Source organism: Molothrus ater, chromosome 3 (assembly GCF_012460135.2).
Source record: "Molothrus ater isolate BHLD 08-10-18 breed brown headed cowbird chromosome 3, BPBGC_Mater_1.1, whole genome shotgun sequence".
NCBI lineage: Eukaryota > Metazoa > Chordata > Aves > Passeriformes > Icteridae > Molothrus > Molothrus ater.
In genome coordinates, this window is record NC_050480.2 from 27,933,604 (window position 1) to 27,958,882 (window position 25,279).

The 25,279-nt window shown below is 37.5% G+C and overlaps 1 protein-coding gene across 1 annotated transcript in view; it reads right to left on the reverse strand.

Moving 5' to 3' along the window:
- The window catches only part of BABAM2 (BRISC and BRCA1 A complex member 2), a 161,270-nt gene that overhangs the window by 16,528 nt on the left and 119,463 nt on the right, over window positions 1-25,279 (reverse strand). The window contains exons 8-11 of the mRNA XM_036380934.1: window positions 21,366-21,465; window positions 19,349-19,419; window positions 17,819-17,901; window positions 3,216-3,369 (exon numbers count right to left, since the gene is read on the reverse strand). Of these exons, the coding sequence (XP_036236827.1) occupies window positions 3,216-3,369; window positions 17,819-17,901; window positions 19,349-19,419; window positions 21,366-21,465 (408 nt within the window). The remainder of the gene's footprint in view (window positions 1-3,215; window positions 3,370-17,818; window positions 17,902-19,348; window positions 19,420-21,365; window positions 21,466-25,279) is intronic.

A 25,279-nucleotide genomic window follows, 5' to 3' on the forward strand; every position in this document is an offset into this window, starting at 1 on the left:
ACAAGCAATTTGGAGGCAATTGAAATCACATTATTAAATCAGGACTTGATTCATCCTTCAGAATTAAATAAAGCCAGAGGGTAACCCCTGGGCTAAGACAATAGCAAGTTTTAGTTACCAGATGCTATCTCTCAGTGAGGAATCTAAATCAGTGGGCTGCAATGGAGCCCAGTGATTTAAAAATCTGCCTATGAGGACACAGAAAAGAGGCTTGACTTCATGGACTTTATAAGACAGATATAAATTGGTCCAATAACTTCAGCAAGAACATGGGCAGTTTTTCTCTCTGAATAAAAAAGATCCAGCTAAAGTGACACTCTGATATGAGAATTTGCCTTTTAGATTTAGGTGATATGTCTCTAGGTGTGAATGCATACAATCCACTTTTATATGTATGCATTTTAGGGAACTAATTTTGCTCCTGCCTATAGTTACTACTGATTGTCTCAGGCTACAGCAAAGGGTTAAGTCCTAACTTCAAAAGAGATGCCTACTTCTGCTGGGGGCCACAGAGATAAGCAAGGATACCAAGACTTTCAAGTTTAGTCCCTGCACCAAAGGAACTGGATGGGCTCATCTGTTTGGAAAAAAAAATCAACAACCCATACCAAAACAACCTTGGGAGAAGGCTGGGCACAGAATCAAAGTCCCTTTGGAATGAACTTATGACAGCTCTGCCCATGAATAAACAGGCTGTGTTGAGTTGCTGAAAACAGAGACAGGGATTGCCAAAATTGAGGACGAGGAAAGCTGTGACTGATGCCATTTCCAACTGGATGATGCTCCTACAGTTGGTGCAAGAGCAAGCAAAAGCTATCCCTGATGGTGTCTTTAGCCCCAGTGAGGAAGACAGAGTACACTGATCCCTGAAGTCTGAGAAGAAGGGTGGAGAACTTGGTCAGATACTGGAATATCAAGTGGGAGATCCTGTGGCCCTAGAGCAATGGCCAGGAAGATAAACAGAGACGTTTTGTCTCAAAGAATGCTGAGCACTTGGGAGACAATTTTGCTAAGAGGAAAAAAGACTATATATAAGCAAACCCTAATTGACAGTATTTAGAAACACAAACAAGTTGTCTCTGATTTAACTAGGGCTAAATTTACTTCAGCAGAGTAGAATGACATTGTTTCTAGAGGGTAAATAATGTGTTCTTTTTTTCCTGTTTTTATTTGGGAAGTTTTCATGTGTTGTTTGAACTAATATGTCTCATCAGAATGCTTTCCCACATATCAACATATATTCCCATATACTTGGTCCATAACAGGTCTGTGGTAAAAATTAAGTAGAATAAGAAGTTATTTGGTTATGTTAAAACACACTAACCTATTCTAAGAAGCCCTAGCAAATATTTTAAACACTGTTTACATAAGACGCTCAATTGTGTTCAAAATCTTTCTTAAAATATGCTCACATGTATCATAACATCATATTTTCCTTGATGCAGATTTATTTATGGTACCTACTGAGGAATCACTAGCTGTTCCTGCAAGCGAAGCGCTTTTAAGTGGAGCAGTTTGTGTCTCTGAGCAGCTCAGTGATTGCTATTTCAGACATCTCAGCACTGCCTTCCCCTGCTTCTCATCATCCCTCTCCTATTACGCAGCCAGTGTAAAGCTTCAGTGCAGAGCCTCCAACGTAAGAGTGAATAACCTCACCAAACGTACATGTGATAGTAAGTGTACACATTTAGTGCTTTTAGAAAGAACTGTTGTCATACTTCTAAATTCAATTGCAGGGCAGTGAAGTCCATTTGTATACACCCACTCATAAGCGAATGCACTTAGCAGACAGCACATAGGTACTTGTAAGCTTTCAGCTACAAAAGAAATGCATTTTGTAGTATGGTCATAAAAAAAGCCACAGTAATGCTTCCAGTTATTGTTCTTCTTGTTTTTTTTTTTTTAAGTAAACAAAATACTCATCCTCCTAAAGAAAAGAAGAAAGTCCACACAAATACACACAAAAAATCATAGTTGATTAAGAAGTGGTGCTCCTATAAACAGTATAATGGCAAAACCAAATACTACCAAAAATTTTTTAATCCAATGCATATTAAAATTCCAAATCAAATGTTACTTGATGTTTTCCATAGAATTTAGATTAGTATAAAAATCTACAAATGCATCAGTCAATTGTTGTTTGCTTCCATTATTTCCAAATTACAGTCTCTGACCATGCCACTCATTTGATTTACTCAGCTTGAACTATTTTTGTTTCAACTCTTCTTTATGCATATTTGCCGATTTAATTTAATCTTCTGACTGTCATTCAAAATGTTCATCCCAATACGCCCTGTGATTTATGCAGTTTGATGCTTTTACATGCTGAACAACTGATAATCAGCCTGCTTAAATCTCTCGCTGTTCTAATATTTTTACACTTTGCAAAATTAAAACACTGCAGCAAGCCTGCTGCCTTAACTTCCCTATTCAGGTAAAATCTGTTCTGCTTCCTGAGAAGACAGGGACAATATCTAGCTCTGGGGACACCACTGCCTATGGCAGCTTGCCCTTGTAACAGAACCTCTCTGTGAGGCTGCCCTGTCATTGTTAACTAAAGGGGTACACAGACTGAAGTGATCTCTCCTCACCCAAAATGAGGGTTTGCAGAAAAAATGCAGAGGAAGGAGACAGCGATTCTCTGTTTCCATCCAACAAAAAGGCAATAAAGCAAGACACATTCAGATTTTCAGATAACTTTCTCCAGATCTGATAGGGCTGCCTCCTATGCTGGAATGGTGGTTTGCTCTACCTCCTCCTGTTCTTCTGTGCCTTTTCATTACAGCCTAATTCCAGATCTTTCAGGTTTTTCTTCCTTGCTCTCTTCATCTCACATGCTTCCCTTCAGGGTCCCCTCAACACCCACACAACCCCAGGGAGTTACCTTGACTGACTGCTACCATGCAGGTTACTCCTGCTGGGGGCTATCTCATCTACTTAGGCTGGAAGTTCTCTGGAGCAGAGACTGTCACCGCTCCGTGCCATACAAAGCCTGGCAGAAAGCGCCTTCTTTTGTTCAGTCCTCTGGCACTAATGACATAAGCATGATTGGTATCTGTCTACACTCATCTACAGGAACACCAGGACTGTATGAGAACAAGAACACGTTCAGCTTTTGTAACCCTGAAAATGCACAGTTACATCCATGAAATTTCTACCCACCAAAGACCATGAAACAAATGGAATGCTTAGTAGGAAACAGCAATCTGACTTACTTTGCTCTCTTGGCCATTTCATTGCCATCCCATCGGGGGCTGTATGGGTAATTCTTCTGGGCCTGGGAGTACAGCTGGCCACTGTTAGTGAAGTGGTAGACAGACTGAAATGTTAGGGTTGGTTGGTCTCGAGGAAAATAGAGGGGTAGGTCAACTGCAATTCAAAAGGAAAAAAAGAGTTATAAAAATATGCTCGTGTATTTTTTCCTTTTTGCTTAGTGGGAATATATCAGACCATTCTATTGGTTTAAAGGTGTCAGAAAAGGAGAAACTGATGGTTAGTTCTAGAACATCCTTCTGCATTTCTTATAAGCAATGATTCCAACCTATTGCTGTATGGGACACTTTGCTTTACCAAAACACTTCTGTAAAGTACATGATTTTAAAAAAGTGTAGCTAGTGCACTGCTATGTTAATCATAAAATCTTCACCAGGGTTATTTAGTTATTTAAAAACACCCCTACTTTTATTGTGAAATCTTCCCTTTCAAAATTTCACAAAATACATTCTGCTTTGCTTTCCATTAAAAAACCAAATTTATCTGCTTAACCAATATATTTTAGTGTCCTCATGGACATCAAAAGCATTATCATCCTCATTTTACAGCTATCTGTGTCCTAAAGCAGCCAAATGAGTTGATATAGAATGTAGAAAGATTCAGTCATATGAGCTGGAAAAGATTTAAGCTTGCTGTCATTTGCTAGACAAGAAAACACCCACAAAACTAAAAACACACCACAAAGTCATTATTACCCAAAATATCCCACTAAAAATAAAAATCAGAACCTCTTAGTTCCCTTTGCTTATCACTGTCTCATGATCAGCTAGGTCTGGTGAACAATAAAATAGTCTACAACAGTTAGAAACTGTGCATGTTTTCTTGGTCAGAACTAGTTTTTAACTTTTTCATTGTTAGAATTATAGTTTGTATTTTCTTGGTCTATTTCTTATTTCAGGAGGCTTCAGAAATCTGCAGTTAAACTGAGTTATGACAACAGACTTGAATTACTAATATTAAATGTCTAATCTAACACCCAAATTAACTGAAGAATGGTAATTTCTTTTAAAGATGTAGGCTTCCTTTATAAAGCACCTAAACCCATACTTTTTGATATCCTCCAAATCACATTTTTAAAATTCTGTACAGTGAAAGAACACTGCAATGGAATTGTATTTTAAATACTTCCAGAGATTCTAGCACCTCCAGTGAAATCTCTGCTAACAGACTGAGGAATCAGTTTAAGACAGGTTTTATTTTCCAAATTCCATGCTATCATCCTGCTAGTTCCTTCATTTTTCAGTTTATCGAATCACATCTAAATACTCAGATGTGCATCAGCTGCACCCTATCTCCTTTGCTCTAAAGGACCCTCCAAGCTCTAGGAGCAGAAGCACTTATAGCCATGAAGCACACTAAATTAAATGTGCTACTGCAGCCATGGTCCCAAAATACAACAAATCCTCCCGTGGAGGACAGGGCTGGCTCAGTTCATGACCCAGTGTCTGAGCCACACGTGACAACTCCTGGAGCCAGGGTGACTCAGCCCACACAGCAGCTCCCAGCAGATATTTAAGCAGTAATGACATGGGCAGAGTTCTGCTAATTTGAGGGCAGATCACCGCTTTAACAAAGGTTAGATTCAAAGATTGCTCTGTCGAATTCCTCTTTATAATGTGATTACTAAATAACAACCCGGAACAACATTGGTTTGACCTGGCCATTTATCAGCCAGCACGCTGTCCCCTCCCCTCACAAATGATGTGTGTGCCTCACTCTCTGAAGCACTCCACCATGGAAAAGGGTAAAGAATCAAGAAGACTGATTCTCTATTTTAATCTTATAAATATAATCCCTCAGTTCTGAGTGCTTAAACTGTTTCTCTAGTGTATCTTTTTCATTCTGAAGTACCAACTCCTTAAGAGAAACCAAGTTTGTATACTTTTGTATTTTATCACTTATTTATTTGAGTGAGAGGAATAACAAACTTTAGCAAAGCATTCAAATAATAATTTAGTCCTTGTACTCGACCTTTTAGTAAAGAATTTCTAACTTCCATTAACTTTCCCTTCAAAATTGCCATCTCATAACACATGTAAGGAGCAATAGTTTTTTCCCCTGTTACCTACAACTAAAGGTGGGCTCTCAGGGCAGAGTACCTAGCACTAGAAATGCTGTTTAAAATGGATAATCAAGGCAGTGCTCTCACTACAGGGACACCTGCATTTGTTATGACAAGGTACCACCAAAATATATTCTATTAACCAAAATCTGTATAGGAATTTTCAGGAATTACATTATAAACTGATCACATAAATCAGATAATCAAACTAGATTCAAAACTGTGCATCCCACATCTGGACAGTAGCAGCATTACCCTGAACTGCAAGTAGACTTTTGAAAAATTTAAACTGCCTTTGATTTATAATAATACCCTTCATGTGAAATTGCCAAACTTCCAGTTTTCTAACTCAAGTGTTTCCTTAATACAAGGTGTGGATGAGTCCAGACCAAGTAAAAAAACCTGTCCCTAATTCTGGAACACAACCACACCTAAAAGGCCAGTAAACAGGAAATAGCCTTGAGTTTAAAGTGTTATACATATCTCAAGGTAGCCAGCTATTATTTCAGCAATAGGAAAGGAAGGCAAGAACTTGCTTCCATCCCAGTGGAGGCCTGTGCATTGACACTGTTGGTGCCCAGAATGAAAAAAATAAGTAAGTACCACTGGTAATTAATGCTGGCAAGGTGTGTTGGACATGAAATGTCAAATTCTGCTCATCATCACACATGGCTTGCTAAAGAAAATTCTTCTTTTTACCTGGTCATGTGTAGGCAGTCTGACTCTCAATCTGTACATTAATACAAAATCAAATCTGCCTTCATGCAATATCTAAGATGACAAAGGTGTTACTGTAATTACATGCAAGACAACCATTCACACTTTGCCATGAAAAATGCATCACAGTTAAGAACAACACATCAGTTTTGTAAACAAGGCATCAGTTTTGTAAATTAACACCTGAACTAGACAAAGTGTAAAAGCCTGTGTTGGTTTGGCATGCTAGTTACCTAAGAACTACAAAAACGTATTCCTGTTGAATACAAGTACTATTCCCAAATAACAGCTGACTCACAAAGTACCCTGGTGATATGTCTGCAGAAAATAAGCAGATGACTCATGTCTGTAAATTCCTGAAAGTACCAATAGACCCCTGCTTAGTCATCTTTTGCTTGGATGCTGGGTTCATGAGCTCTGTAAACTATAATGAGAGATCTAGCTCTTAGTAGGACTCTCTCTCCCTTTTTTCCTCTCTTCTAAACAGTGCAAATTATCTCCCTAAAAATAACTTCATCTGCGTAAGTGAGTCATTTCAACTAGCAAGCTTATACAAGTCATGCAGTTAAGCAGTAATATTTGGTTATGAAGGTAAAAATGCTGCTGTCAAACTCAAGATTTAAAATGAAAATTATGTCAGAGGAAGTCCCATTTACCCCTTCTCTCGCAGAAATAGAAACATTTCCTTTGGAAAATTTAAACAATTAGCTCATTCAGGAAAGTAAAACTTTCTAATTTAGTTCCATGCTCAAAGTAATTTAAATCTGATGATTTCTTACTTTGGCTCTCCTAAGCATCATACTGTTAATGTAAGAGGAACTTAAAGAAGCAGATTGGAGAAGGAATCCAGTAAAACACTGCTTTCTCCTACATTACAATTTACAGATCATTCTTTAAAAGTCAAATTTTAGACAGCCGTAGAGTGGGGAAAATAATGTCTTTATGCAAGCACTACATGAGCAGAACTTGGAGGGCTGTTTATGGGTAATTAAGCATTGAGTAAATTCTTCACTGATTGAACCCTAATTTTCCCACACAGTTCATAAGAAAGCAAAAGAAAAAGGACTTGCTTGTGGAGAATGAGTCATGTTGTAAAGAAACTTAATTACAGTTTATAAATAGTTGAAGTTGCTCTCTTTTTGAAACACAAGAAACTATCTAGAAGTAACATACAAATTTGCTTCTCTTGACTTAGTATTTAATGCGTACATATATTCAAAACATAGTTACCTTAAAGCCAAAATCTTGGTTTACTAATAGCTAACAAACTGTGCAATGCATCTGCAAGGTTGAATTGTTTGTTTTCTTAAAAAACAGCAATCTGAGGCCTGGAACAGGTTACCTAGTTTGTTAAGCTTATGTCAACAAGTACAGAGTTGATTTTGACTATCCTATTAACTTTAAAATAGTATCTTCAGCATCTAATTGGATGACTCGTTCAACAGGATATGAAATATGGAAGGAATGTCTCAGAAAAAGCATCTACCAGTGCTGCTACAGGTTTTCTGAAGGAAAAATGCTCAGAAGAAAAGAGCAGGTTTACTGCAGTGCCTTCCTTTCCACCTTTAAGCACCGGAGAAAAGAGATGGAAGAACAAAACCATGCTTGAAATGCTTGGTGACCATTAATATATTTCAAAGCACTTAGACAGTAACATTTAAAAAATTTTCCATATACTGTTCCCCTGTCCTAGGGAAAAGGTTTATTTATCCTTCGTGTGGCACTGGATAAATCCAGATAATTGTTTTCACAAAAGCCAACATTTACTCACTGAATTCATCATTTAAATCCTTGGATGCTGCCATACTGGTTATCTTACTAACCTTTGGGATGCTTGATTCTGCAGCAGTTTATTGCACCCTGAAATTTGTTTTGCACTCATGAACACTGAGTGATCTGGATATTATATTGCTGAGATTTCTACTTTGACAAGATTTTATGGCCTGCACAACCTTAGTTCAATCCGTACTTGCTTTATGGAGCTGCCTTCAAACAGAAGATAACACATTGTGGTTTCCAGTTCTAAACAGTCCTAGGCTGCACAGAGCTGGCCAAAGGAGACACTGTTCTGGCTTCTCCCCTCCGCATTTATTTACTGCACAACACTGAAGTCTTGCTCCAATTAAATGTGTTCATTTCTGCATGAGCTTTTCAATGTGATGATCCTAATCATCATAAGAATGATGTTAGCTATGTAAAATATTTAAAAAACAGTTTCACAGCACATTCATGAGTTCAGAGGTTCTTTAGGGATTCCAGATCAGGAATGAAGGAACAAGGAAAGAACAGTCAACCTGCCTGCTGATGCTAAGTACCAGCCTGTGGGATGCAATTCTTCTGAGACTTACTAGTAGAAAATACTCTATATAGCCAAACACAAGTCCTTCCAATGCTGACTGCCACAGTACATACTTCAGAATCCATGATTACTGGACATGTGAGAGGTTTTGTTACAATTATTTCACCAGAAAACCAAGAAGGATATGCCAAATCTCACGTCTCCAGAGAACACTGAAGACTCTTAGCCTGATACTAGCTGTTCTCTTCCCAAACTTCCCTGACTCACTCCTTACTTATCATCCAGCTTTGGCGAGAGACTGCCTCTGCACTCAAGTACTTCTGATGAAGTAAGTAATGGAAACAGGAAACACATATTCCAGGCTCCAGAACTGCATTTCTGTCTCTTATTAGTACATATTCATCATCTTTCTGCCTGTTCTTTTTTTGGTTCACTGAATTTCACATTCTCTCTGCCTTACTTGCAATTGAGCTCACACTGCCGGGAAAAACAGTGGATTTGAATGCATGGCCTCAAACTGAAAAGCTCCTTGAACTCAGAGCTCTGCAGTTTTCCTGTAATGATGTGGATGAGACCCATGTGAATTTTCAGTGCAACTCCATGGCAATACATATACCATATCACTTACACATCTCTCAAGCCCTGTTTTAAAAGAAAATTTATACTAGATTTATTGACACGACTTCTCCTATGAGACAGGTGATTCAGACAGCCCGTACAATGGGTGAAAAATCTTTACCTAACTTCAAGGAAAAAGAAATTTCTTCAGTTTTTAGATAAAAATTCCAGTGCAGAAGCCTTTCAGGATTCATATTGATCATGGTTCCTACGGAGAAGCCAGAATAGATTTAGCCACAGGCATTCTGGGGGCTGTAGTGTCTAGCACAAAGTTCCTCAGGGCAGGATTTCAGGCTACTTTCCCTAGTGAATCTTTCCTGGACTCGTGTGTTCTGAAGGTCTTTGGCCTACATTCTACTGGCAAAAAATGAAAGGGGAAACTTGGCTTAAAATACACAAAAAATTACTGAATGCCACAGCTATCCTGCTTTGGCGTGTGATGATTTATTCTTGCAGGAATGAGAAAGCAAGGATGACAAATAACATATCAATGGCATTACTGTGGGACTTTAGGTTAACAGAGCGCAGTCACAGGAATTTGAATTTGTTAAATATTATTAGGGCTGACATACCTTCTGGAGAAAACCAGTTTTTTTGCAGGAAGATGCTATTTTGAAATCAACATTTCAAAATTTCAAATCTGAAAGGAAAAGCTGTGTATGGAATTTTAGCTGAGACACTAATGGCATTTTGGGTGTGTTGGTAATCACAGCTGGTTTTGAAATAATTAGGTCTGCCCTTGCTACGGGAAATATCCACCCCATTGGCAAAGTCAACACTTGTATAGTAAATAAGTAAGATGACTTATGTATGAAATACTTTCAAATAAATACTACAGAAGTATAAGTAAATACTCCAAAAGAAAGAGGAACAACTATTTTATTAACAGAATATACTATACTAAACAATAAAATACAAACTACTGTAGGCCAAAATGGAAACAATGAATTGTGATGGATTAAACTATTCTGACACATTACAGAGTAGATTTGTTTAATTAGCTTTCTTTGTTTTGGTTTGTTAGTTGGTTTTGTCTGTTTGGGTCTCCTTAAATGCAATGTAACCCATTTTTATTTAAGGAGGGCTGCACAACATTTCTGTATCCACCTTGTGGTTCTCCTTGCACTGATAGTGGGAACTATATATATATAATACAATCTAGGCACCAGTGGCAACTAGATTTATGACTACAATTGTTTTGATTTTCTTTCAACATAAGCATATTATATGGTTGTAAAAACATCCCATGTCTTAGTATAACTGAAACTTTTTTTAAAGTATTCCATCCTTCATACAAACCAGCATTTTTAATAAAAGTGATAAAAATATTTTGAATGACTGAAGTTACAGTTGTGTGCTGCAGACAGAGTATCTAACTATCGGTTTAGTTTTACAGAGGAACTAAGTAACAGATCAAATCAAGATAGTCTTCAAGCAGTTTCCAGCTATGTGGTCCAACACCACGAAACAGAGCAAACTTTAATCTGAAAACAGCTTTATAACAGCTTCTTGCTTTTGTGTGTCATTGCCCACCCCACCTATGTCATACTCTTATTGGATTTCTCTTACTGGACAGCAAGACTGGACTACTTCCTGTGGAATATCTTACAATCCTATACTGACCCAAAGAAACAGCATAATGGACTTACAGGTCTTTTCCTTCTCTAATTTCTGTAATTATATCTATCTTAATTAAGTAAAAGGCTTCTTATTACCAGCTTCAGCTACTTACTTGTATTTTGTTTTATTTTTACTTCAAATTCTGAAAGATCTTCATTCCCTCCTCCTTCCGTTTTTATTTCCTTTTATTGTTTCTGCTGTTACAGTTTCTATAGTAACTTCTGGAAGTGCTGATGAGATTGATGTGACTAAAAGCTGTCTCTTCTCCATCTGAATTGTTTGAAGCTTGAAACTTAAATACAGTTGCAGTTGTTATGGGTGCAAAAAGCAAGCCATGCCCTTTCTTGGCACAGGCATGGATCACTGCAAAAAACGCTCCTCTGCTTTCTGATCAGAGATACACCGAGAGATGCTGAGAAGTTTTCTGTTACTTTCCAACTGGACAGGAAGACATCTAAACCATGTTTTTACCTGAAAAGCAGATGTGCAAAACCACTGTCTTCTCTCACCAATATTTTATTAAAATTATGATGCTTGCAAATAAATAGGTTTTTTTCTGTTTTAAATGCTTCCTGGGATTTGAAAGAAAACTATTTTACTTCACTCTCATCTGGGGTGAGTGTGACATTATCCTGCAGGTCAAGAGGACCCTGTGCTGCCACACCTGCTATCCTGTTCTTCCAACCTTTGCTGCTTGCAGCTTTCAAAACCCAAGCCAGTGTAATCCCATCTGGCCCACACAGCCAATTAAGCCACTCCAGGTATTTTTAACTGCAGTACAGGCCCACTGCATCTTCCCACTCCTGAACATCACAATTACCACTTTTACTCTCAAGCTACCTTACACACTACTAAAAGCTTATCTCTCTATTGCTTTTTGACCCAAAGAACTACTTTGTGGAACACTTTTATGACACGCTTTCTAGACCACCAGCAATTTTTGGTGCATTTGTGAATCACCATTTGAAGATGATGCAAAACAAACATCAGGGATCACACCCCTAAGCTTCAAGGAGAAGACTTCAGGCTGTTCAGGGATCTTGCTCCTCCCATGGAAAACTCCTATGGGATAATGGTCCTGGTGAGAAGATGGGTCCATGATGACCTTCTCCAAGCTCAAGAACAGTCTATCCTAGTGAGCAGAAAGGCAAACACTACCAGCAGGAGGCCTACATGGATAAGCAAGGAACTGATAAAACTCAAGCACAAAAAGGAATCACAGGAGATGTGGACACTCCCTGAGCATGCAGAGACAGGACTGGGAACGTCAGAGCTGACCTAGAATTGAATCTGGCAATGTGAGTTAAGGACAACAAGATGGGCTGCTACAGCAACAGTAAAAGTATGACTAGGGAAAAGATAGGACTGCTGCTGAACGAGGCAGGGGCAGTGCTGACAAAGGAGACAGAAAACCAGCTTAAACACTCCCTCCTTCTCCCATTTTGAAATTTATGCATCTTTGTGACCAGTTCCATCTCTAAACTAAGGTGTATCCTTTTTATTACAAAATGAACTATATTTCTATTTCCTAAAAGGTATTCAGCGCTTGCCTCTGTGTGCTATTGCTGTCACGTAGAGATTCTTAGAAAAAAAATTTATTTTGGTGACAAAGTGATTGTCATTGCATAGAAGGAGGAAAGAGACGGAAGAATGATTCAGAAAATGTTTCTTATCTTGATGCAGCTCTTATTTCTAGAAATTTCATATCTCTAATAATCCTGTAGTGCTGTGTACCATCCTGCTTCTTTTCTGAAAGCATTACCTGGTATTGAACCCAGGACTCATCCATGAAAACCCTGCTCATCAACTCTTTCTGGACTGAAAACAAGATATTTGCTTCCTGCTTGCTATTATGAGCAATTTTGAACTTGGTGTATTTCACACCTTTAAAGCAGTTCTCATCTTAGAGAAAAACTATCAGTGAGTTACCAAAGCATGTAGACACAAACCAGACATGGACTAAGAAGAATAAGCACCACAACCTGTGCTCAATCCTGCCCCTATCAATTACTTTTTGTGACCTAATTATTTCTTTACAAAAATTGAGTGGATAAAATAGGATTATACCCTTTTTCCATGGCGGGTACCTTTCCTGAGAATTTTAGTTATCTGTCACATACTTGGGCACATGGTAGTCATACTCTAGAAATATATTAAAAAAATAAAAAGAATCAACAGTTCACTTTTCTGAAAAGTGCAATTTTATAAGAAGTTATTACAAAACCTTTCAGTCCATTTGTTAAAGTGCTTGTAGTTGCAGGAAGAATGTCAATTAATGTCTGCAGCAATACACTACAGTTTTAAAAGTGTGGCAAACACACGTGTTTCTCAGAAATTAAAAAAGTAATATCCACAGCAAAATGACATTTTAAAATACCTTGCCAGTCCACCCACATCAGGCCATCTATAAGATTCCTATAAAGCCTAATTAGTATCACAACTGTTGCTTCCTGTTTGTTGCTGTCCATACCAAGTTTTATGAGCTTTCTGCTGTCCATTCTCCCTTTTTCTGTAATTACAAATAGGAACCTACAACTAGCTTATTCTGAGTGACATGAAAACAAAATGAACCTAGAGAAACAGAAAAAGAGGGAAAGAAAATCACTTCAGATTCACTTGCATCCATTATGAATACGTATATTAAAAAAAAAAATCTAATTTGGCTCACATACAAGTAGATAGCCAAGGTGGAATCAAAGGAACAAAATGTTTAAAGCACTCTTAATGTCTAAAATAAAATTACCAGCTTTCAATAAAAATTTCAAACTAAATCTACTTGGCAGTATGCCTTAGAAAAAAAGGGAAAAAATACACCATGGAGAAAAATGATCAGCAAAAGACTCATTAATTTTCCAAATGCTACAATTGAGTCCTGTGAATAGCCCCTGCCAAAGCCCATGCCTAGTTTAGTGTGCCCGTGACTCAGGCTACTTTTCCATCACGCTGCCTGTCCACAGCACTGCAGCGTACCTGCAGATTTCACTGACTTCAGTAAGCAAGAGAACCTCACTACACAGGAGGTGGCCCAGGGAATGCTTTGTTCTGAGGGACTGGAACAATGTACAAAGTTTTTAAGAAACCTGGTCAGTTCAGGGTATATTTTGCTGTAGGCAGAACATGCTTTCAGAAACTCTCAAGACAAAAATCAAAGAAATACATGGAACCAACTAAAATACTGAGTCAGAGGAGAAGACCATCAAAAAGGAAGACACTTATTCCCAAGCATAAGGTCCAAATTTGATTTTCTCTAGCCACTTTTGCATCACTGGGGCTTTCTTAAGCTACAGTTTCTCATTTAAGAATGAAATGACAGTCTTTTACAATATTTACAGATTGTTTTGATGAGCATTGAACTTCTCATCCTAGACTGTTAAAACATTTATTTTGTTATGCTTGGCATTTCGGCTGAACTATCCTGCTTTCCTGACAGGACCAGATACCACCTTGTTATTCACATGGTCATGTTCTCTTTTTACCTTTAGTTTTCAGAGTCATAAATTCTCATTTTCATTTAAGGAGCAATGAGAAGAATAAAATAACAACATAAGAAAGTTATAACACCTCATTAGATAAAAACTCAGAGAAACAATCTAATGTAAATATTCCACTCAATACTTGGCCCATTTTTTTAGGACATGGCTCAGGCAGACAAGGTTTTATACTTTATACTCATAACTTTTCTTGAAAAGACTGACAAACGTGTGCAGACAGCAATATTCAAACAAGAATGCATCAGAAGCTGGTCTTGGTAACATCCACCAAAAACCCCTGAATCCAGAAGGAGGTGCCTACCCAAGGCCTGACACTCATAAGGCATAGTCTCCTCTTAGCCAACTAATGCTTTAGGTCCCTTGCTTGCTTGCTCTCTCTTGTTTCAAAACTTTCTTCTTGCTGGGATGCTGTTTCTGATCTATCCTCTACCAGAGACAACCACCTAACTGCACAGACAAGTTAAAGGGTAGACAAAAACTACTTATGTTGGCATTCCCATAGCAAGAATGATCATCATTTAAACTTGAGCTTTTACATGACCAGCACTTTGGAACTCCTGGGTCAGTGGCATTTTCCACAAAGAAACTGAAATCCCTTACAGTCAGCCAAGGTCATTTCCAGCAAATGATCCCAACCAACTTCACCTTGACTGAGATCCCAAATAAACTGGAAATATAAATGCTGGCAGCCTTCAATATTCTCTACCCCCTAAAATACTATTCAGTGAAACAAACCCTTTTTAGTTTAATGCTTGTCCTTTTCAAGACATCTTAAACAACCACTAACACAAGCAGTGTTTCATTTGCTACTGCATACTGGTCCAGCTTCTGTCCTGCTCTTTAGTGCTGATAACCTAAAGATCTTGCAAAATAAAAATTAATCTTTGAAAAGCCCAAATACAGGTTGCTTCAGAGTTCTACTCTTGTGTTTATAACAATAATGCTACTTAATTCTTAATTATGCACAGATAATGTAACTTGTGTCTTCATCTAATATTGATTGGTTATTGCATCAATGGCCAGACTTGATCTTAAAGGTCTTTTCCAACACAAATGATACTATAATTTATATATGGTATAAATACTGCATACACAAACAAGAATACAAGGAAATATCTGTCTCCAAAAACTAATCATAGCTGATTTATAAACAAGAAGAGAAAGTCTATTGAAAAGTGAGCAGTCTACTGAAGTTTACTTACAAAGCTTCATACTGGGACTTACTCATAAACATTATCAGTATCAAAAGCAGTAAGCCTGATTAACGATTTCCTTTCCCATGTGGCTGCATAAACTTCTCTAAATGTTTATTTCTTCTGCCTTATATTTGAAAGCACTTGATTAATTCTGAAAACTAAACCACTAAAGAAACAGTTCCTTGGACTAGTCTTTGATCTAATATAATAACTCCAGCAGCTTCATTAGTCTAATGATTAAGTTTGCAGCTAGGTAGCTCCTCGGTGTTTTAAGACAGAATGAGTAGACTCTGGTCTTCATTCTGTAACTACAGCACCAGTCTTTTTTTTTTTTAGCATATGATGTTGTTCTAAGGTTATTTGGCTTCAGAAATTCAGAACTATTTTTCTGTTCCTCTCCTTTTTAACCCACTTTACTCAATAAAGCTATTCTGAATAATTTCAACTTGCTCTAATGTTTTTTGCTTCCTAGTGTCCAAACAAGTTTGTAACTCCCAATGCAAACAGTTGCAAAACAATGCCAAAGTTATTTTGGAAACCTCTGAATCCATCTTCTAAAGGAAATACAATTCATGTTAGTGTTTATAAATCTCATCTAAATTGCAACCTCAAACCTAAAATTTTAACCAAAATTTAGATGCCAATAAATATGGTGCCTTTCATTTGAAATGCCACAGTGCTTGCAGTATACTGACCTATTTACTCTCTTCTGAATACTCTATCTACATACTATAGTAAATATATAAAGTAGAACAGTTTTCAACTTATTGCTATCTCTCCCAGACATTTTATTAGATGCTTGCTAAATATTCAAGTCTAATATACATAGTTATGTCAGTGGTTAGGAGATGAAAGCCTACATTACTTCACTCAGGAAATGAAGTGCAGGTTTCAGTCCTTTCATTGCAATATCCTTCAATGCATGGACCAGAAATGCTTTTGCACTGAATTGTTCAACAAGTGAGTGATGCAATGGCTTACACAGCTAAGCCACTGTATGATTTCTAAGGCCACAGGGTTAATACATAGTGATAAACTATACAGTTATAATTGTAGCTTTCAGGCCAGTTTAATTGAATACCATGAATATTACACAGTTAAAACTTGCTCTGTTATTTAGCAGAAATTTGAATTTTGATTCCTCTGAAATCTAAGTGATTCAACATGTATTAAGGTATATTATCTCAGAGCACAAATCAAATCCACAGGAATTTTAACATTGATTAAATTAACCCAGATATGTTGGGGAGTAAGAAAGGTGGGAAATCTTCAGGAAGGTTGCACATAAAGAAGTGTCATCTCATAGAAGACAATTGTCCAGTGACCAGTTCTCCATTGTAGTTGAGATGTAAGTAAAGATTTAATGAGGATAATTTTCCCAAAGATATTACTTCAATTCTGTTTTCCCCCCAAAATAAATTGTAATAAGATGATGGAAGAGCTTTAATTTCAGGTTTGAGTTTTCTAAGATCATTAATGATTCTTAAGATCATTAGTGTGCGGTGAGCTAATCTTAGGGCATAGAAGGAAAGGGATTAGTGAGACCATTTTTTATGATCTGCAACACAACACAGGATGAAGGACTTCTCTGAACAACGGCAAACCTGAATTCCTGCATTAAAAACTCTGGGACAAATTTTTGTGACATCATCAAGACAGCATGAGTCTTCCAGATGAAAAGCTAGCCCACAATAAAAAATTATGTAATATGAAAGACTCCAGTGCTAGAATGCTATCAAACACCAGTGCTGCAGCTGCCCACATTGCAGTGTAATAATTTTAAACATAAATAAGAAGAATAACAATCAAATCTAAAGAATTACGTGACTGAATTTCCCCAGATGAAAGTATCTTTGCTACCTGTGAATTTCATGAATTTCACCTTACCACAAGGAAAAACAGAAATTGAAACTTAAGGTAATATGTAACAGGCAGTATCAAAGCCACATTTACTAATTTCCACATGAGTAACTCTGACATATTTAAATTAAAAATGTATTTTTGATAGTAATACAATCTTCATTTAAAAATTTTAAACAACAGCAAAGCTAGCTACGTTGTTAGGACAGTTTTGCCTACACAGTTTCAGTCTAGGAATAAGTTTTGGATCCTGATGACAATATGCTGTTATTTCTTATGTGATATATTTTTTCTGCATAAAGTGTCTTTACAGTTGTTATCAATGCATTAATTCCTGACAGTTACAGATGATTTTAGGTATTCCTGGGTAGAGTCTTCATCACTAACACTTTTGAAAAGCTGAGTTACAACCATGAACTCAATCTTGAGTCAAATGACGAGAAAACCTTCCCAAGATCCTTTTGGCATTTTGTAAAGCCAACATTTCAGTATTGGTGTACATCCTCTCCCCTTCTCTAGATACAATCAAGATTTTTGTTTTCTAAGTCACATCAAAAATAGATTAAGCACTGGATAAAAATAGCTAAAACTTTTAAATTGTTTCCTGTAATTGTACATTTTCCCTTTTGAACTTGTATCTTCAGAGGCTAGACATTTATGCCTGAGGCAAAGTGTTACTCACTGTGAACAAGGAAGCAAAAATCTTTCCACATCAGCAACAGAGTAAGCTTTGTGAATCCTTCTGCATCATATTCCACCACACCACTATCAACAAAAACACAACAAAAAATGAGTACAGTTTTTACCTTCAAATACTAGATGATGAATACATAAATTTTGTAATAGGGGGATTGTTATCTTTGTTTGTTTGTTCAGAATCTTCCAGGATTTGCTTTTTTTATTAACAGTTACAATTTTCTAGCTAATTGTAAATTTGATTAAACTTTTAATCTCAGTAATAGTCTTAATTATGCTGAGGTATTGAAGGTTGTTACTCAAAGAAAGGCCATTTTCAGTTTAAAATACACTTTTGAATGAAAGAAGACCTGCTACCACATCTGCAGTCCTAAACTGATAAAAACTGTAGACACACAAATTCCCTGTACCTTACTCAAATTAAGATTATTTTTCATTTCTGTAGCAAGTGAGAGAATAAAACTGAAAATAAGCGGGCTGAGCAGAGTTTAAATTTGAAAATTTGGAAGAGTATATATAAAAAATACAAAACATGAGATCATAACAAAAAATTCCATATAGAATACTTGTTTGATAGATGGATTAAAAGTTTCAACCATCAGAAGCTGGTATTCTCTGTCTGAAACAGTATCAGAAGTCATGAACCACAAGGCAGATGTCATATAATCATAGGAACACGTGGCCACTTCTATAATAGAGTTTTCTCAGAAGAAAATGAAATGTCTTGATAAAGATTAAACTTGCACTGTTTACTCATATGTTCAGTGGAAGTTATTGTTATCAATTTATCATTGTATTAAATTTGCTAGAAGCCACCTGTTTTCCTAACCTCACTCGAGAGACCTGAGATTTGAAGGGCTCCTGAATATCCATGACACTGTCATCACTCCTTGGAGGCAGAAACCCCTTATCACAATCAGCTAAAGGCTTGGACTCTGGCTCAGTTTAGGCAGCAAACCAAAGTGCCAACCCTTCACAGTGCCACAGCAGCCCTGACTAATTGATTTTTTGAAGTAAATGTGTCATCATGCCTGGCCATGCACCTTTCATCTGCAGGAATGCAACAGGACCCAAGAGCCTCATCTCTTGACACACAACATACGGGTTGTTGGTGGGAACAGCTGGTCTCCCAGCCCTGCCTTTACACTGAGCAGGGGTTTCTGGCTCTTGCAAGGCTTGGAACCACACCTGCTTCCCCATTTTCCCACCTCAGTCACTGCTTGTTAGTGTAAAACCCCTTAAGTAATTGAGTCAGAAATGAACATAGTTCTTCTGCACAAGGAAAATCCCTACTGTCCCTTTCCCATCATCACCTATTTTCTAGAAAAATCAGATTGGCCACTGGCACAGAAGTACATTCCAGCATTGCTACAGAGAGACAATCTGTACACATCATTCTGTGAAAAATGACTAGATTTCATCTCATCCAGTGGACAGCAGCCACACAACCACAAACCATATGCAAAAATGAGTCTCCCCCACGCTACAGAAAAATATGCATCGGAAGAAAACTTACGTTCCAAAGTGACTCAGGAAAGCTGCAATGTACTCTCTTCTCTTATGGTATCCCTGAATAACATATTGTACCTTAAAAAAGAAAGAAAATAAATCCAGAGCTATAAAAAGATTAAAAAACCCAAAGCCCAGTTTGCCATGCATTTGTTGTTAAGGAAGATTATGTTTGACATGGTAGAATTTCTGAATCCTACATTTAGCAGAATTCCCTGAAGAATCCTAAAGTGCCTTTGAAAAAAATTCTGGATCTTGCATATAGAATATCTTGTAAAGAAATCTCTTCAATCATGTCTAAGTGAAACTTTAGTCTTTCACAATAGACTGAAGCACTGTTTAACTGCATGAGACAAACACTGAAAGAAAGAAATGCTCATCCTTGCCTTACTGAAGCTTGAATAGAAATCTGTGATAGGCAAATCAATTATCTGAACTGACAGTAAGCTAAGTGTCAAAATAACATTCTGGTTATAAAAGAGAAGAAAAAATTAAATTTCTTGCACAACCGATCTTGGGTGTTTTCTGAAGACTGCACCTCCAACAAAATCTTCTGAACACTAAGCTCTTTCACTGGTTTCATGCTGACTCAGGGAGACACCTACTCAACTGCGAGCATCAGTTTCTGAGGCACTCTGGGTTTTTAAAGACTTCCATCCTGGCACAGACAAAATCCAACAATGCTAAATTTGGAGACTTAAGGCAAAATTCTCCTCACACCATGTATGTTTTCTTGTTGATTTGGATGGCATCACTTAAGAGAACAGTGTGAGCAGGGTTTGACCCATAACAAAACCAATGCATGTGTCACCAGGCTGCAAGGACATCTGCTTTACAACTGGTGGCTTGGAAGTACTTATGGTATGGTTCTATATGTGATTCCCTGTGTAACTTCCTTTGCTTTCCAGAACCAAAACTAGCATTTTAAGATCCTTTTCTCCCTCACTGAAAAGAACACCAAGAGTATTTTCTTGGCTATGGCAATACTAGAATTCCTTGGCTGGCAAATGCCTTCCTAAAATTACTGAAAAAGTCTTGATACAACCATTGCTGAGAGCTGTCTTGTATAACTTAGATTCTATTTATAAACTCAAGCATTATATTTTATAAAACACTAAGATTATTTTGAAGGCTTTGTGTAGGATCTGAAATGTTATTCTGGGAAGAGGAAAACATACGATAAGTTTGCTTAAGTGACTTCGTTTAAGAAAGGATAAAAACAGCCCAGTGTGCCTGCAGATTTTAAAAACAGAAAGTAATTTTAACAGAAAACCACAACAAAAACAACTCTAATGATAGATTCCAACGTAATTATGGAAACACATTCTGAAGAAACTTTTTCGAAAAGATAAAATTATTCTCTTCATTTAGACAATTGAAGGTAAATATAATATACAAGCAGGAAGTCTGTAATAGGTCAATATCTAAATGTTGACCCCCTAAGCCTTCTTTTGAAAATTATACTTAAATAATGGAGAAACTTTCAAAATACTATAATTGTTCTTTTTTGTTTAAACAGTAAGCTAACTGGAACACAACCTTTTCAGCAACCTTAAGTAGCTCTTACTGTATAAACATCCAAAGAAACTGCTGATTCAGTTCATCTGGAGGAAACATCTGAGAAGAAAAATCACGGAAACTACTCAAAACCTACAATAATGACTGGGGTATGAGAACTTGCAACTAGAACAATAATATGCAAACTACACATCTGTATTTACTAAAAACCAGTATACTGCAATGCAGTATTGCACAACACAGTAACATTTTATCCTAAATCATAACATGTCACAGTAAGGAAAAAAACTGCTCCAGGATCTGATCCCAAACTCACTTGTTTACCTAAAGGAGTCATTCTACTCAATGTCATGCTTAGGTACTCAGCTCTTACCAAGAATGTATTCCCTGTGTAGTTCAGCCTAAGTATGCCTTGCTTTACATACCTGGCAGAAGAATAATGATGTCTGTGGAAATGCAGTACAGTGCATCAGGGAAAGGAAAACTGATTGTCTGCAGCAGCTTACCTTGTTTGTTAGCAGCTGGCATACTTGGGGTACGTAGTCGATGAGACAACCTCCACCAGGAAAGGCTGGGATGTGAAGGGCAGATGATCCTCCAAGTGCACTAGAAAAATAAGTTAATTTAAGAATGCATTACATGTACAGCCTCTGGGATTTGAAAATTATTTCTGCACAGTCCTCTCTCCCTATTCTTGAAGTCAGATGGCCAAGAGGAAGTATACTTTATGCTGTGGTGATAATAAAAAGTAGTGAGTGATACCATCTATAAAAACAGGTTATACCATGACCCACTGTAAATTAACCACTGAAATCAAGAGTATCACTAATGCAAAACATTCTCTCAGGAAATATCTTTTTCATTGTGAACAGTTCTGTTTCTTAGCCCTCATCAGTAAGATGTGGAGTACTGTAGTTCAGATATCTTGTTAGTGGTGGAGGCGAGGACCTGAAGTCCTTAGCTGTTCCAAAACCCACCTTCAGTCAAACCAGCTAAGAATAATCAAAATAATTAGGACTGAGGAGTCATAGATGGCCAGATGCAAATATCAATCACGTCGCTGACTCCAGTTTTGGACTGCCCAATAGAACACTGATGTTAACCTACTAAATCAAGGGGGCAGTGAGCCAGAAAGATTATCAGGTACATGATGATGTAAGGAGGATGCTGAAAGAAATGGGTTTGTTCAGTCTTCAGAGAACACTGCAGAGGGGCCATACTGAGGAGGGAAGCTGAAGGCATATTGACGCCTTCAATTATCTAATGGAAAATTATAGAGATGGTGGAGTCAGAGGCTTCTCTGAAGTGGGGCTCAGTGGTGCCATGTCCTCAGAGATGCTCAAAGCTCAGCTGAACAACAGGGGTCATGAGCTGGCCCTGCTCTGAGGAGTGGCTTGGCCAGATAAGCTCCTTCTTGCTTATCTACGTTGGTTTATGATTATAGTCTATGATTCTATGGTTTTGTTCATGCCCAGTATGAAATGACAAAAACAAGGATATTAATTCTGTCCATGCACATACTGGGCATCTATATGGCAGGAATTCACAGAAATAAGGTAACTTCAGAGATGTATTTAGGCAGCTGAACCATTTGCCTCTATCAAAGGACAGAAGACTGAAGCACACCTGCTATTACTCAGGATAATGGCTTCTTTGGTGTGGAAAGATCTAACACTTATTTAAATCAGGCTGTATAAGGCAACAACTAGGTAAAGTCCATGCTACTTCCTTCTAGCAGCACTGACCTAAATCTTTCTTTATAGTCCCTTACCAAATCAAAATTTGCATTACACACTGTGGATTACATCATTCACTAACTATCCAGAAGCAACTTGGACACCATAAAAATGCTTCAAAAGCTAAGTTACTTTGGGTGGCCTCCTGTTTACATGCTGTTTCCATGACAAATTACACTGGCTAGAAAGAAAATTTCTTGTCTGCAAAACAAGTCTCTTACTCTCCAACATGATCTGGCCTCTTATTTTCCTCAGTACTTGATAAGAAACCACTTTGGTAGGTATAAAGGTCTACAGTCATGCATCCCTTTGAAGGAACAGAGCCTACATAAATCAAAAAAATCCCAAACTCATAATGAGGTATATGGAAATCTGCTACTCAGGCAAAACAGTCTGGGTTTAGCAGACTGTTCACCACATGGAACAGTTCTGCAGGTCTGGATTTTGCATATGCAACGATGAAAAAAAAAAAAAAAGCCCTGAGTACACCACAGCTACATAAAAAAAACAAACAAACTTTTCCAGCAGAAGTAAGACTTGAATGGGATTTTTTTTTAAAACAGAATTCAGTTTCCCTGCTGCTACCCCCTTACTAAAATTATTCACACAAGAATATAATTTTGCAACTTGCGGATGGTTTAAAGCACTGAAGTATGACTAAGATGATTAGAAAGTTGGAACATTTCTGAAACAATATGTTCTTACAAAATTGCAAGAATAGTGAGTCCACTGATCTGTAACATTGGAGAATGGAAAACTTCACCTCCTGGTATGTTAGAAGATGTGAACCTCACTTTAGGACACTGACTTCCAGTTTATTAAACTCCTTACATATTATGTAAATATATCCATAAAAGCCTCCAATCTCACACACAGAGAAACTGGTACTGTCCACTTTGCATCCTGCCTTGCCTCATTTGACACCAGGTCTATGTTCCCTTGCAGTATGGACATAGCACTGAAGATGCTCAGATGACTACAACAGGAATTACTGGCTTCTCTCCCAGTTTCAGTAGCAGGTATGAAACTAGAAGTCATCTCTAACAGACTACCCATGCAAAAAAAAGCTTTCACTCCTATATCATCAGCTTACAATACATCTTCCAGACTGAATTATTATGATTTGTGAGTAAGGGTTTCCCATTTTACCTGTATCCATCTCTTGAAAGTAGCCATCCTGTAAAAATGTGTTGACATAAATGGAAATCTAGCCCTTCTCAAATGAAAAACAGACTGCTAAAAGGTGTGGTTTCTGAGAAAGAGGTCCCTCCACAGAAAGAAGGCTGGAGTTTCTAGTATAATTATCCGCTGAAAACAGAATAAAGCTGTACCATATATAATTTATATTCTGTAGAAATAATTATGGGTAGGGAAAATTAAGAGTGGGCAGGCATCTTTGTTCCCTCTATTGGGTCAGAGAATCTGCTTATTAAATATTTTAATAAAATACTGCATTTGCACAGGACCTTGCCTCTGACCATCTCAAAACTGTCTATAAACATTTAGCAATTAAGATTCATCTGCCTCATTAAACTGATATTTACCTTTTATTTTTAAACACGTAAAGAAGCTATTGCTCAAAGTTTGATTTGACTGTGCGGTACTACAGTGTCTGTCATGTTAAAGGAACATATTTGCTGTACCTCACAACCCTGAGACCAGGCAAGAGGAAGTAATAATTCATTTGACTTATAATAAACCTGCAACTAAAGAAAGAAGTGACTTCCACAATGCCAAAGAAGGACCTGTAAAGGATGCAAAATGGAGACAATCGAGCAAGGGAATGTCGCCATGCAGGTCAATATCAAAGGCTGCTTTTTGAGGTACCTCAAAGTCCAATCAAAAGAAAAAGTGACAAACAAAGTGCTATAAGAAGCCTTTTATAGTGAAGGACATTCCATTTGGCAAAGTATTTCACCAGCACAAGCTAAAGATTGCTGCATGTCAAATCTGCTTTCCATAGAGTTGGGCCTCTTGGAGCGTAGATCTTAAACACTTCTGTGTGCAATCAAGCTTTCCTTCTCAGTATCAGTGCTATACACCCCTTACAAAAAAGCCCCATGCTCATTTTATCATGACAACAAAAAATGTTAAACAAAAAGCATCAAGAGATATGATGAGGAAGCACAGACAATTGCTCCCCTACAGCTGCCAGAGTAAGGATAGTTTCAGTACAATCAATTGAATTGTGTTTGATTTTTACACTGTTTTTTCCAATAAACTGCTACTTTTTAAAGGCTAGAATTCTAACAGTCTGGTATTTTCTGTAATTTTAACAATTCATGAAGCAACAGTCTTAGAGGATGCTATTTCATTTCAACTGGTACCAGGTGAAGATAAAATACATGGTAGATCAACCTGTCTCAGAGATAAGGTTGTACAAATATGCTGGAACAAAGATCTGCTGGCCTCAGAATTTTATTTGCTTGCTCTCACTCTAAGCCTACTCAGCTCTGCAAACCAACTTCATACATCTCATTTTAAGACAGAGCAGAGACTCCTTGCAGCAAGGTCGTGTCCTCCTGGACTTCCAGAGTCAGTCACAGTGTGGTTCTGATCCATGGTCTGTGAATTAAATTGCATTTTGTGAGGAACTCACTAGTGAATTCAGCAAGAGCAGCAGTCAGCCTGCATTACTAGAAGTTTTGTTCTGTGACATGCTGAAATACAAGTTCAGAAAGCGT